This window comes from Diadema setosum, chromosome 8 (assembly GCF_964275005.1).
Source record: "Diadema setosum chromosome 8, eeDiaSeto1, whole genome shotgun sequence".
Lineage (NCBI taxonomy): Eukaryota > Metazoa > Echinodermata > Echinoidea > Diadematoida > Diadematidae > Diadema > Diadema setosum.
Genome location: NC_092692.1, coordinates 39,859,084 through 39,874,450, shown reverse-complemented (window position 1 = coordinate 39,874,450; position 15,367 = coordinate 39,859,084). Strand labels below are relative to the sequence as shown.

The following is a 15,367-nucleotide window of genomic DNA, read 5'->3' as shown; positions in this document are numbered from 1 at the left end:
CCACATCTTTAATACAGAAAACCACATTCGATTTGCTTCAGGGGTCAAAGAGAAATGAGGAATTTTGTAGAGGATGTCAGGAATCTCTTCCCTCCAAGTTTTGTCTATTGTATTCACACACAAGAGCATCGAAGTGCTAAATTTGGAAGAATCAGACTCATGACATGCTTTACAACAATCCACATTTCTCTGTGACCGCTTAACCAAATTGAATGGGGTTTTCTGCAAAATAGAGCTAAGATGTTGTATTTTAAGACCTTGAAGTAGCATTTAGACAATTTAATCATATTGGGTGTTATCAATGCGAAAATCTGATTGTAATTTTTTTGGGACATACTGTATTGTGAAAGAGTGTAAATGATAAACATTGCAAGATGACATGGGCTGTACCAATCTCGGCTGTTCACGTTTCACACTATACAGAGGTACCACTTTATATGGAGGACCTAAAAGCCATTACAGTTTCCTTGTTATTTTAGGTTTCTTACTATATAAGGATACAAAAACAAAGAAATATATTAAAGAGTTGGGACATGCATGATCAGCACATTATTATACGTACAAATGATGTACAGGTCTGAGTGCGTCAGTCGCAATTGTGTGCATAAGGTAACTATGGAGTGCTTAACCCATGACGTGAATTCTGTAGTTACCGCATGCACACTATATTCCGACTGACGCACGAAAAGACATGTGCGTCATCTGTTATATAGAATGGGTAATTTTCTTGCCAAAAACCCATTTTTCTATCGTGTTACCCGATGATAAATTTACTGGGTGCATTTCCTTTTGGATTGCCATAGACGAGAGCCCCAAAACCATGCATCAGTTTTTACTGGACGCATGTTTTTTCTTCAGAACCATGCATCCAGTAAAAACTGATGCATGATTGTTTTAGCCAATAGGCATCTCGTACTGAGTGCGCGAACGCTTGCTTAGTGCGTGTACTCTTGCTACAAGTGCGCGATAACATGTTTACCACTGTGACTCAGCATGCGGCCAGTACAAATCAACACATAGCTCTCGACCAATGAGATCGCAGGATTCTCGCTACCCATTCTATAAAAGGGAATTTTGTTATATTCAACTTCTTTATGAGGGTCTACTGTACTCAACTTTCTCTCCCAAGAACCAAATAAGGTTTGAACATGATGATAACTTTCATCTAGCAGTATCTTGCAGTTAGAAATTCAATTTCACGCAAAGCCAGTTTGTGAATTGTTTGGGGTGAAGCTATTCATGTTTGCACTGTTGTGTACAAATTCATTTTGACTCAACAATCACTTTTATTTTTGTTCACAGTTGTTACAACCTGATGAGAATTTGTTGTGTGAATTTTGTTTCAGAGTGTGTGCACTGTGACCACCGTTTAAATCAACTGAAAGGATCAAGTTGTGTGATTTTTGTAGAAGTTTTGTACAGTTCATGCAGAGCATGACCTTTGACCTCATGTGAGATTAAGATGTTCTTGCAGTCAGTGAAATAGAAGAAGGTTCACCACTGTAGCAATACATGTCTTGACTTGTTTATGGTTTATGTGTGTGTGTTAACCCATTAAAGATTACCGGTATATGTGATAACCCATCGAAGACCAACCCGAGTATACTCGGGCAGGTGTCAATGGAAAATGTGTGTTATAGCAAAATCAGCCTGTCCTTTAAGCCCTCCGCACACTATACGACTCACAACCTATACGACCATGAGACATGGGGCCCCTTTCATAAAACTTGTCATCAGTGACAAGTTGTCATAGATGTGACAAGCTACTGAAATCCTTGCATCTGATTGGCTGAGAGCAAATTTGTCATAGAAATGTGGCAGTTGTTACCAATGACAAGTTTTATGAAACGGGCCCCAGGTCGTACAACCTGGCAACCCATACTATATGATGAGATTTCACAACTCTTCAGTACATTTTTACCATTGATCACAAAGTATGGAAGCTCACACAGTGCACATTGCGTGCACTTCTATACTCTTTGCATAACACTGTATCGTGATTTGCTGAAAGCCCACAACTGGTCATGGAAATTCAACAAGTCAAATCTGTACGACTGGCAACAAGACCCAGTCACACAACTAGAAACTGGCAAGACTGGTGACGTCCCATTTCCTGTCACGGTCATACAACCGGTCTGATCGTATAGTGAGCAGCGGGCTTAACAGTTTGATAATTGTCATACTGAGTGTTTTTGTAGGTTGAAAGTCCAGGGTATGTGCAATATAAAAAAGATGAGGACATATCACTCTCAATGTACTTCCAAGCCTAAGAAATGACACACATTTATAGCCAACCTATTTGAAAGTCCTGTAATATGGTATTAAAATGAGTCTAATAGTGCTGCATGTCCCAAGGTAGTTACTTCACACTGCAGCCCCTACACCCTTTAAAGAGAGTGAGTCTATGGGTGCATTTGGGTGCTTTCCTTAAGCATACCTTACCATACTCGCACTACAGGAACACTCGAATGTGTACCATGTGCCATACCGAGCTAAAAGTGTACCACTTCCCGATGTGCTCCAAAAGTTTACAGTGTACCATGGCCATACCAGAAGTTGACGTGAGACAAATGTGCATGACATGCACTACATCATAATACAAAGAGTTGAATCTCTTTATTAGGGCACCTGTATGTAGCGTAGGCACATGAGCTGAATATGTTGGTTGCTCTGAAACGTGTGAACCCTCTGACACGTGGCCAATATAGCTCATGAGGTATGCCCTCTCCACAGAGTGCTCAAATGCTCCCAATCTGGCATGGTACTCGTATAATGGTATGGAATGCATTGGTTTGATTAGGTTTGCTTTTTACAATAAGGGCTTGAATGCGTCCTGTCTGATAGAAAAGAAGTACATGTAGAGTGAAAGAAATATACACAGAATAACTTGGAGAGTATTTTGGGAGACACTTTCATTGATAACCTCACTAATTTTTTGTCCTCATGGATGTTAAGGAGTGTTGATCCCATCACTGTTTAGAAAGGACACCTTGCCTCTTTGTATGTTGTGATATTCATGACAAGTTTTGTACCTTCACCTCTGCCTATTTTTCATGCTTCTCATTCAATTTTATGACTTTGGTCTAACCAAAGAGAGAGATGTATATTTCTTGTCTGCTTGTATTATAGTCTCCCTACAGTTCAAAACTATGTTTCAGTTCAATCTTAATGGGACCCTGCATCACAAAACCAACAAAAAGCCGCCAGACATGGATTTCTGGTTAAGGGCAGATTTGGAAAGAGCAGACTCTAAGCTTTAAAATGATGTATAACTCAATTCAGATGGACTCCCCTAACCTACATGTATCTAAATACTGGAAAGAAAGCACACACTCTGGAAAAGTGTGAACTGAAAAAAGAGGCTCTGAAGTATAGGGCCTATTCAAGTGCTTAATCTTTACCAAGCCATGCTAGCTGCGCTATGAAAGGGACAAAACACAGGATGTAAACCACTGGAACAACAACAATGAAGGGATTATCAGATTAAAGTGAAATTGAGCATGTTCTATTAACACATTCGGTCCATGATTACTGCCAACTTTCATTGCAGTAGCATTATCCTTTCAGAAGTTATTAGAGTTGAAAGTGACAAGTGTGCAAAGGATTTCAAGAAATGGAAAGGGACCTCTGAGACATACATGGTACCTGATCATTCTACTCTCCCCCAAAAAAGTGTTGTAGAAAAAGTGCTGAAAACAAACTTTCCTATTTATGATCCCAAACTGAGGAATAATATAGGATAGGTCTTTCAGAAAATATGAACAGTCAAGATTGACTCAGCTGACCCATTTCACATTTTTTGAGTCCTCACTTAAATTCAAGGGGTGCGACATTTTGTTGGTTTGTATTGTGATGTACGGTCACAAATGAAGTGTGGAAAAAGAATTTACTGAAAAAGTGTAGGAAACAACAATGTCAGTAATACAGTGATCACAAGTTAGTGTTCACTTTGTGTCTGTGATCTGTATGTAGACTAACTGAGCATGTACTTACTATGCACAAGTGAATGCAATATGAATAGAGAAGCATATTATATATATTTATGATGGGCACTTTTCATTCATTTCAGACTGAATAAAGACCAGAAGTTTGTTCTGTAGTCACAATTGTCAGAAAATGTTTGCAGGTTTGTGAAATTTTTCTTCAGTCTTAATGAGTCTCTGTCTTTGTTTGTTTGTTTGTTTAATTTCAGCATTTTTCAAACAGACAAAACTGTGCATGACATGATGCTTAACCGTAAAGACAGGGGATTTTTATCACAATCATTTCCAAAATATCAACAACAACAAAATAAGAAGAAGAAGAAGTTGCGGTCTTTCATGACTTTTAAACTTAGAGCCTTGCACATCTTGATACAAAATTTTGATTCTTTTTTTAAAACAGTTGTCTCGTGACAGTGCATTTTACAGCAGTGCATGCAGCAAAAATGAATATGCTCCCCCCCCCCCTTCTTGGAAATAGCTCTTTAATAATAATGATTAAAAACATGTGTCATTATAAGTAGTTTCTTTGAATTGATGGTAGCCTCGTGAAAACAAATGTATTGGCTTTAAGGAAATATATTGGAAATACAACAAATAATAGGGAAGCAACTGAAAAGGATTGTTGCGCCTCAATCAAATTTACATATCTTGCTTTAATACCAACTATAAGAGTACTTTAGCTGTGAAACACAACACAACAAATCCTCAGTCATTCATACAGTATGCCCCCCAAAATTACAGACTTTTGCATGATAACTTCCAATATGATTAAACTGTCCGAATGCTATTTCAGGGTCTAAAAATATAACATCTTACTTATATTTTGCAGAAAACCCCATTCAATTTGATTAAGTGGTCACAGAGAAATGAGGATTGTTGTAAAGCATGTCATGGATGTGATTCTCCAAAGTTTAGCACTTAGATGCTCTTGGAACTGCATAATATTGAGTGAACACATATGGACAGAACTTGGAGGAAAGGGATTTCTGACATGCTCTACAAAGACCCTCATTTCTCTTTGACCAATGAAGCAAATCGGATGGGGTTTTCTGCAAGGCATGGGTAATAAATTATAGTTTCATACCCTGAAATTGTATTTGGATTGATTCACTGTTTGTAAAGTTATCATTGTGGAGGGTCCCATTGTAATTTGTTTTTATTTGTTTTTTGACATACAGTACAGACTTGCATTCAGTGGATGTAAAACAGCTGATCCTTGCCTTTACTATTTTATATCAGTTTGCTTGGAAATACTACACCCATAGACCAGTCATTCCAAATAAACACATCATTACACATTCCTACATTAGACACAATGCACAAGAGTATGTTAGCAGCAGCAGTACGTACAGTATCACACAGATTTATTGTTTATATAAATTATCAGGTAGATGTTTGAATTAGGAAAAAAACAACTAAAAAGAGAATTCCATTACTTCATCACAATTTCATTCTAAATTACATATGTACAAGCAAACTGGCCTTTTAATGACCACAGTACAGCACAATATTAGCAACAGTCAGGTTCATAAAAGCTTTGCCAATATTTACAATATTATATAACAATAGATTTCTATTTGTACAGCATATACAGATGTGCACACACATACACCGTTATTTCACTGTGTTGGGCTGCAACAAACATTGTTCATGTTTCATTATGAATTAAAACAATCTTATTTTTCAAATACATTGTACATGCATTACTTTAAAACGAGGAATGTTCACACGCATTTTAATTTCGTGAATTTTGCGAGAGCGAAGATCCGCAAAATTAAAATGCAAGCAGAAGTTCTTGTCTACACTATATGCATTGGATGCCGGTGGCAATTTGCGAAAATTTCATGCGGCGAAAGCTGATGTTGACAATACATGTGTGCCTTAAGGAATCATGTAAAAACCGGGGAAGTTAATTTAAAAACTTCAAGGTGGACACTACGTCTTGATGTAAATACATCAACATTTCAAACTTGACAGCACAATTGTGATACCACTAATATCAAGTTTCCATCACTGGATTATTTCATAATTTAACTTTTTTTTTGCAAATTATATTTTATATCACAAGTTTCTACGCTCAATTCCAGACGTTTTGATGCCAAATTTGAAAACATGAGAAAAATGTTATGATTAATGCATGTCATGTAACACTCAACTACAATTTTCAGCCGAGTGAGTCAACTTAGCTGTATCTGCACACAATACAATATTGTAGTAGGTCACATTGCCTTAGCGCTTTTAACTTTTTGTGAGATACAAGGAAACCACTTATGAAATGTTACAGAGCATACAATTCTATGAGGAATTAATAATTTATTAGATGAAAATTGGTTTTGAAATGGCTGAGATATCCAAAAACAAAGTAAAACAAAGCAATCCTTATAAAAGGTTGTTCCCACCTTTTATTGGGATCCCTTTGTTCTGAATATCTCAGCCATTTTAAAACCAATTTACATCAAATAAACTTTGAATCCGCCTTAGAATATATACTCTTTCACATTTCATAAGAGGATTCTAATGCGATCTTAACAAATTTAATTTGTAGAGGGAGACAAAGTGAAGAAACTCGCACCTGAACCTTCACCCCTCTGAATAATATCTTTCTTTCAGGATTCTAATTATCTCGCACAACAGTTGGAAAGCCAAAGCCCCATTTCAACCAAAACTGTACCATCCCTTCAGTGGCTGCACAACATATTTAAACTTGACAACCCCTAAATATCCAGAAAAGTGACACGTAGGTCTGGTTGTCTCAAACAATCACATCTAGACATGTACTTGACTTTCTGAGAAAACATGTATGTAAAGCAGAAAAAAACAACGCATGTACTGAATGGTATGCGCTTAGCAGCTTTCTTTTACGTCTTATGTATGTGTACAAGGCAAAAATTACACATGTAAAAATAAGCAAGAACAGAACAAAGCTGTAAGCTCTGTCCTGTTAGTATGCATCATATTTTCAAACACACAACAGACAGTAAAGATACAGAAAAGGCAGAGTTGACATGTTTTCCTTCCGTACATGAACACTACTCATTCCACTTGACTTGTATTTGAAATTGCATTTGGTCCATGTGAAAACCACCTATTGTTTTTAGGTGAATAAATGTATTTTAAAGATATGACGTAAGAATGCATACTCTGTACAAGCATGTTCAATTTAGGAGTTTGTAATAATTATTTGTTGCCATAATTACTATAGTTACTATGACAGCAGCAAGCAATCAACCAATCCCCTCTGAGCATTTTAGCTATTACTATGGTAACCACAATCATAGTAACTCAACCATCACTGCCAACATCTCCACAAACTAACTGCAACATTGTTCAGTAGATTTTTCTTAAAGTACATTAATTGTTTTATATCATCACTCATTTCTAAATCATTTTGACATTTACGCTGGTTTCAGAGACAGAGTACAAATAAAATGAACCAGGAACAAGCAAGGAAGAGTCAGCGCAGGAAGAAATAAGCATAGGATTCCACAAAAGGAAGTGAGAAAAGAACAGCCAGCAATACTGATCACTTACGTGCACAATATGCAAATTTTGATGCAAGTAATAAGCCCAATTTCAATCTCTGGAGACTTCATTCTTGAAGAAAATTATGAAAAATAATATTTTTCGGATTTTTTTTTTCATTAAGGATTTGGAAAGGAGTAACCATCACATTGAACATGTCCTGTTTTTGACAACATCTCGATTGAAAGCTTATCTCATATTGAAGTAATGTTAGATGGGGGTAATTGAACACACCAGCTTTGCACAAAATCAGAAAGAAGTTCACAAAACTTTGGCAAGTTGAGACACAGGAACAGTATTAGGCCTACAGATTGTGGTGCATCTACTGTAAAAGTGAATATTTTCCCCCGGGGTGGAAATATTTTTGCACATTTCATGTGACCAGAAACTAGGGCAAATGTAAATGCACACAAATATCTTTGCTTGTTATACGTACCGCTATGTAAGGTCATGATTCCACGGAATTAAAAGCTTGTGCAAAATTCATCTTACTTGGACGAGCGTAAACAATTTTACAGTATTTTACAGTATAACATTATTACCAAGGATGTACACTGTACATGGTGATGTATAATCTGAATGGTAGCTTACTTGATTCACAACCAAGGTTTGACTACTGTCACACCAAGCAAGTTGCCACTTAAAAAAATCCATGTTTGCAAAAGGCCTCAAACAAATCCCTCATAAAAGACTCAATTTATATGAGATGATTCAGCCTGGTCTAGTTGAATTATTATACAGCTTTGTGTCAAAACTTAATACATGAGTAAAGACGGGGAAGCGTGAATATACGTATGTGCGGCTTTCAAGTGTTTGCAATATTTCTAAATTCGACTAGAATATCACAATGAGTTATATCAGTATATCATCTGTTTTTTATTCTTGCCCAATTGTGAATATTCAAAGAGAATTGATACACCAAGACAAATTAAGAAATCTGAAATTCAGCAGAACTTTCACTTGCTACTTCATATAAAAATACAGTGCAATTTCCAACAATAACAACATCAAAATCTGCCCATGCTCCACTCAAAACATTGTACAGACCTCGACCCTCATGCTGTTTAATTTCACACTGTAGACTGTATGTATAATTCAGTATAACAAAGTAAAGAGGGATCCATAATGCATTCATTACTATAAATTGAAGCATTTTGAACAGTTTGTATTGCAAACTGCATTTGAAAACGTGAAAGGAGATGAACTGTGTTTTGTAATAGAATAACTGAATGGATAGAGGTTTTTAATCAGAATTACAATGGCCTTGCTCAATTCATCATGAGCTCAAAAAGCTCCATTTTTCATCTTACAATTGAAACGATGTTCACATCTTAATGCTTTAAATTGGCAGCAATCAAGCCATTGGAGGAAATCTAGTGTTACAATATTCAGACATGAAGTTGCACACTCAGGAAAACAAAACAGCATAGAATTAGAGTAACTCTTTTTCTTTAACAAAATAAGGAAAATAAGTTGAACAATGTTTCAGATAATTCATGTAGATGATGCATTTTCTACAAACACTTTTCCCAGACCTTACATGAAACATATATTACATCAGTTGTCAAGTACTAAAAAGTAATGCATTGCATATTTGTCCATTGACGTACGCACATGACTTGCAGAAGAAAGAAACATTTGATCTGCATCTCTTCACAAACGATTGCACGCGTATGAATCTTCGTAGAGAGATAGAATATAGGCACATCTTCATTTTTGTCGTCTTTTAATGTCAGTTCTCTTCATCTCCATCAACATCATCATCATCATCACGGGTCATCCTGACTCCGGTGTCAGCTCGTATCTTCTTCCCACGGTGTGATAAGATTCTTCTTCACCGTCGTCCCCTTGCTGCCGTATCCAAGGAACGATAGCTCCAGCTGAGTCTCTGACATCCGTTTGGCGTTGCTGGTGGTACCGTTGTGACCAATGCCAGCCCTTTCCACGCCCCCTAGTGACCCGTGCCGCTTCAGCTGACTAGAGTTCATTGGCTGCAGTGAGGCAAACCTGGAAAACAGCAACAATGAATATCTCCAAAATAAGTCCATACTTCAGACCTTCTCCTAACGAAGAAATATGACCTATTACATACTGAACAAAACGGAATTGGTTAAATTATCTTCTTTTTTTGTGTGTGGGGGGGGGGGGGCTTGGCCAATGTCATTTCAATTTCAAATTATTTTTATATTTCTCAAGAGAAAACATACAAAAATAGAAAGCAATTATACAAAACATACAAAAGACTAATTAGGTGACAGATTCATCTAATATGACATCTTTCATATGGAATGTAGAGCACAAGTAACTATTCAGACCAAACAACTGAACAAAGCACAAAGATTTTGAACATTTAACATTGCAAAGTATTTCACAATTATCATAATCGAACAGTAATTTTGGTGCACAGAATATAAATGCAAATATAAACCAAAAGAGATATCAGACAAGAACAATGAGCTTATAATTTAGCCATATTAGTTTGCTTCATGTAAAAAAAAAAATATTCAGTCAGGGTAAAGTGAAATTTCTTTTAAATTCACATGTTCAAAGAACACATCATCCTGTAATACATTCACACTTACCTTGATGACTTCACTGGAGGGTATGGGTTTCCGTCCTTGCGTCCATTTTCACCATTTTTCAACCTAAAAATGGGTTTCATAATTAAAGGAAAGAAAATGTCACATTAGATATAAAAATGCTGATGTTTGTCCTTCTAAGCTTCATAGAGAGATTAAACGACTTTGTACAAAATATCTACACTCTACCAAACGCTATCTCTTACTTCATCATCTTTCACTACAAAACAAAATACTTATATTGGGATGCCAAAGCCACATTCTAATTTTACTTGAAACAGCCCACCTTATCTTACATGTAAAACTGCCAATAATCTTTCCTGCTTATTTTAGGAACCATTCACGAAGTCAAAATTTCCACAAAAGAGATCATGAAGTATATCAATCTAATGTTTTCTTTACATCATTTTACGTGTTATATATAAGTAAATATTTTTGCATTTCTTGATTACTTGTTTTATAATACCTTTTTAAACTTCTTCAGTAGATGTTGACTCTTGTATATGATTGTATATTATGTTTGCAATTTTGCTGCGTATATAATCCATTACGCAATGTAAAACACAGCCTTGCTGATAAAACAACAGCTGTATGAATAAAATGCACTTGATTCGATTCATCTCTCTTTTCATTTCCTCCTCACTGTTCCTCCCACACTCTCAAGAACCAAGAATACATATATTCCTATCCCCATCCCACCAACAAAGCCTTATAAAGTCACCAAAAGACAAATTTCCTGTGTGGGTTCATTGTAGAGAAGCAGTAGAATATTTCCATTCTTCCATTAAACATTCTAAAGGTCAAACATTTTGAATCCATGCATAGGTATTAAAAGCAATTGCAGTCATTCCACTCCTTTAGTATGGATTTCTAAAAATCATGTAGGGGCCTATACAGTACTGTATAAGCTGTTATTTTTGCGTACACGTTATTATATTTTAGCGAATCAGAAGGTCAGAGACATTTTCACGATGTGTTGTTATCGTCAATTGACACCGAGGCTATCATAAGTGCACTATTACACTAATGCATGGCAACATTTTTGCATGTTGTTAAATTCGCAGTTCAACAGCAATTTGCGAAAACTCGCAAAAATTAAACCCTCGTGAAAAATAACAGCTTATACAGTATCTGATTTGCACCTGTCCTTTGAAAAGGACATGAAATGGAGGTTCCATGTGTGAGACAGTCAAGGCTCATGAAATTAAAAGATACCACCCTTCACAGCCTCACAAGAAACATGGTGCAAACCCTTTACAATGGTCTGCCTCACACCTCATTTAAGGGGTGCCAAACCCTCTGGTTTGCCCCAGATACCTACAAATGTAGCAAAAGTACAGTGCACTCCCGTTATGACGAACACGGTTATAACGAAATTCTGGTTACAACGAAATGAAAATTCAAGCCGCAAAATTATCCACTCTCTTTTGTATTGTTGATTTGTTCGGTTATTACGAAATTTTGTTATAACGAAAGAAAATTGCCAGTCCCAAGGACTTTGTTAACAGGAGTCCACTGTATACAAATAGTGAATGGTCTCAAGTGCAATGGTACAAGATTTTGCACGAGGCGAAAGATAGAGGTGCTCTATTCAAGGAGGTGAAGCTGAGTTCAATAGCGCGCCTCATCTTTCACTGACTGCGAAATCTTTTTCCGCTGTATGAGTAAAGACCATACACTATTTGTTTTATACAGCACCTCGAACGTTAAGAGATGTAGTCCACACAGATTCTTGAATTTACCACAGAAATGGCAACCATTTTCATGATGACAGCAAATGAGTAGTTGCACAAGTCAGCCATATGTACACGGTACACGAAACTGATCGGTTGAAGTTGTTTACAAAAATGAGTGACAAAAGTACACGCTTGCAAGCACACATGAGTGCATGCAGCAAATGTTTGTTTATTGTGACATCAGGGCCATGCAATGGAAAACCATCATTATCCATTTTTGCTGAAAGAAAATCGCATGGCTGACAGCCACAGCTTGTGGTGGTACTTTTAACTGAGCATCATGTGATGAGCAATCAACCAATCAGACAGCTGTAATATTTTTAGGTGTTGTATAATCAGTAATACAGTCCATCCCGACCTGCAGTGCCAAGAATATAGAATGAAAAGACTGATATGTATACTCTACTCACATCATGTTGTTCAATTCAAAGTCCTGTAAGTTGCTTGCACTGAGAGAATGAGTGATGCCAGGCTTGTCCCCAGTCAAATCTGAGTTGTCTGTCCCAAAGCTGCCCCGCCGGTGAAAGCCCAGAGGGCTGATGTCTGGTGTGACCTTCGCTGACCTCAAGAACCGCCCACCAAATGTGAAAAATCTTCAAACACACAGATTTAGAAAAATAGGTATGAATTATCCTGTTCACTTGTCACAAACTACTGCAAATATGCCTATTTTTTAAATTCCTTATCATTGCAGTTTGTTTCATTCTTGTTAAGAAGATGAAAGGGACCCCTGGAGACAAACTTAATACTCAAAGGAAACCACACAGAATACAGGGCAACTTACAGAGTATACATGTCTGTTAAGGGTTTGTTTTAAATCCCAGGTCAAAAACCATCATCCTAGCTTTTAAATCTTGCAAAATCTTATTTTAAAAGCTTAAGAAATATTCATGTAACTGCCAAATCTTATTTTAAAAGCTTAAGAAATATTCACGTAACTGCCAAAGAAAAATTGAATGGTTTAATTATCACAGTGATCCAATAATATCCTACACTTCATCTTTTCCTTGAAAACTACAAAATAATAAATATCAGGAAGGATAATAATCATATCTTCTAGTTTCAATATCCAGATAGATATGGGGTATTTCGGTCTTTCTGTTTTTCAAGATTACATGTGATGAAAAGGAAAAGACTGATAAAATGGTGGATGAGGTATCAGAGATACAGAGGTGGATTCCAATACTGATAAATGAAGCAATGAGTGATTAACGTCTCTTTCTCTTGTCATATGGTTATGTATGTATAAATATGCACAGAAATGTTTATCTATATATTTACATTAACATATAGTACTTACATGCACATATAATCAAATGCTTTGATAAAAACAGATATTGCCATTGACGGAGACACATTTGTACTGATAGGTATAGGTTGGTGTACAGATAGGAAAAGAACACACAGTAAGATGGATTCACATTCATTTATATATGAATTGATATATAAACCATTCAATGATATATAAATGTCAAGAGTCGTAGATGGGTAGATAGGCAGTTATACTGGTATATATCAAGAAAAGATACGATCAGATGGATGGATGGAAGAAGCAATTGAGAAATCTCCAAGTTTAACGGCATGTTGAGAGTTTCTGAAGGGTAGAATTAATGACAGAGATGAAGAAGAACCAGGGCCCCATTTCATAAAAAGTTGATATGATAGCAAATCTTACTGGAATAACAATTGTCATGGTAATGACAAGAATCCAGCTTCCTGATTGGCTGTTGCTATTGAAAGTTGCCATTCTAGCAAGAGTTCCTATCCTAACATCTTTTATGAAATGGTGCCCAGAAGTCATTACAATGTTGCTTGAAATATAAAACTAATCAATCTTCCTTATGAGTCCATGGGATGTTAGCTCAAACCAATCTCAGATGTTATCTCGACTCTGTGTGAAAGCCTCATACATCCTCACATACCATCCACTAATGTGCCTATTGTATCACATCATTGCAAGCATCATCAAACTTTTACCAATAAAAATCACACCAAACAGGATTCTGTCAATGTCGCTTTTAACATTTCAAATCATTTCATCATTCCCATGATGTCCATGAGGGTCCCATCGATCTCTTCTCCATCTGAATCACCGTATCATCAAACATGTTATATCACTGTATCATGAAGTACGCTATGTTTTTGTAACGGCCAACTATCAAACACGATATTTTTGCAAATTTTGCGAGGAGCAAAGATTTGCGAAAGTAAAATGTATGCAAAAAGAATTATCTGCCAAAAGTTTTATCTGCACAATGCACTGAATACCAGTGGCAAGTCAAGGAAATTTCATGCCATTAAAAAAATATGGCTGTTGGTTCCTTTCTGTGAAATTTTCATGCCGCAAACATTTCTGGTTTTACAGTATCTCCACAGCTTCTATTCTCCATCAGCATTACTGACGATTCTTATTACTGACAACAAACCAGGCAGAGGCTAACCTTCATTGAATATTTACATGCTCTATTCATCTCTATCTTCTAAAGTTTCTCTGCCTTCTCCAATCATCAAAAATTTGTATAAACAATGGCTAGATAGCTTACAGATAGATTTGATGGGATGGGAGGGGTCATATGATAAATATTTGTGTGAGCTTGAGTGAAATCTCTACATGAGCTAAACATCATAGAGTGGTAGTATTTTGTGGGATTATTCATGATTTCATCAAAAGAATTATGATGTGCCAAGCCTGGCCTACTCACTTCCTCTTAGTACCATTCTGCATGGCCCGTGCCAGCAGGCCTTTGTACGTGTCGGATTTGAGAAAGCGCTGATATGAGTCCTTCTTCATCAGGAGGAAGATGTGCTGCTGCGCTGCCTCAAAGGCAAAGCGGGTTGGTTTCCTTAGCGACTGCTGGGTCAGCTCCATCGTCCGTCCATCCACGTTGATCTCGCACGGAGCACCAGGGGCGAGGAATGTCCTGGAATAATTCAAGGAGAGATGTAAGTCTTCCAATATTTCATGACTTATTACTCTTGAACTGGCTTCCATATCATATCAAACAATTCAAAAATAATTAGCAATTTTAGATCACATTTGAAAACTTGTCTCATTCATATATTTCCTACATGAGTTGGATATACTACATTTTCTTCAAATCTCTCTAATCATCTTTACATGTGATTGTAGATAATTTATAGAAACAAAGATAAACAAATAATAATTTAATAACAACAATAGATAAGATATCATTGAAAAGTAAAGCTCAGAAGCTACATCGAGCCAGACTATCTTCATTTAGGATATCATTATCATAATAGAAAAATTAGTTCAAACGGATGGTTGATAAATACAGATAAAGAGTTCTCTAGACATATCCAAAAGTTGTATTTACCTGTGACAGTTTCGACGATGGGCTGTCATCTTTCTCAAAAGATGGCTAACTGGCAATTGATGATTTATGATGGCGCTATCACCAGGATGGCACACCCGGGTGATTGCTGATTGGCGCCAAATCATCAGTTGCCAATTTGCCAGCGTTTGAGAAAGATGACAGCCCATCATCGAAACTGTCACAGGTAAATACAACTTTTAGATGTGTCTAGA

At 36.6% G+C, this 15,367-nt stretch overlaps 1 protein-coding gene across 1 annotated transcript in view; it reads right to left on the bottom strand.

Moving 5' to 3' along the window:
- Nucleotides 1-9,298: 9,298 nt before the first annotated feature.
- Nucleotides 9,299-15,367, bottom strand: part of LOC140232262 (regulator of G-protein signaling 9-like) — a 79,778-nt gene continuing 73,709 nt past the window's right edge. Inside the window, exons 11-14 of the mRNA XM_072312395.1 lie at nucleotides 14,523-14,741; nucleotides 12,231-12,413; nucleotides 10,088-10,150; nucleotides 9,299-9,512 (exon numbers count right to left, since the gene is read on the bottom strand). Of these exons, the coding sequence (XP_072168496.1) occupies nucleotides 9,299-9,512; nucleotides 10,088-10,150; nucleotides 12,231-12,413; nucleotides 14,523-14,741 (679 nt within the window). The remainder of the gene's footprint in view (nucleotides 9,513-10,087; nucleotides 10,151-12,230; nucleotides 12,414-14,522; nucleotides 14,742-15,367) is intronic.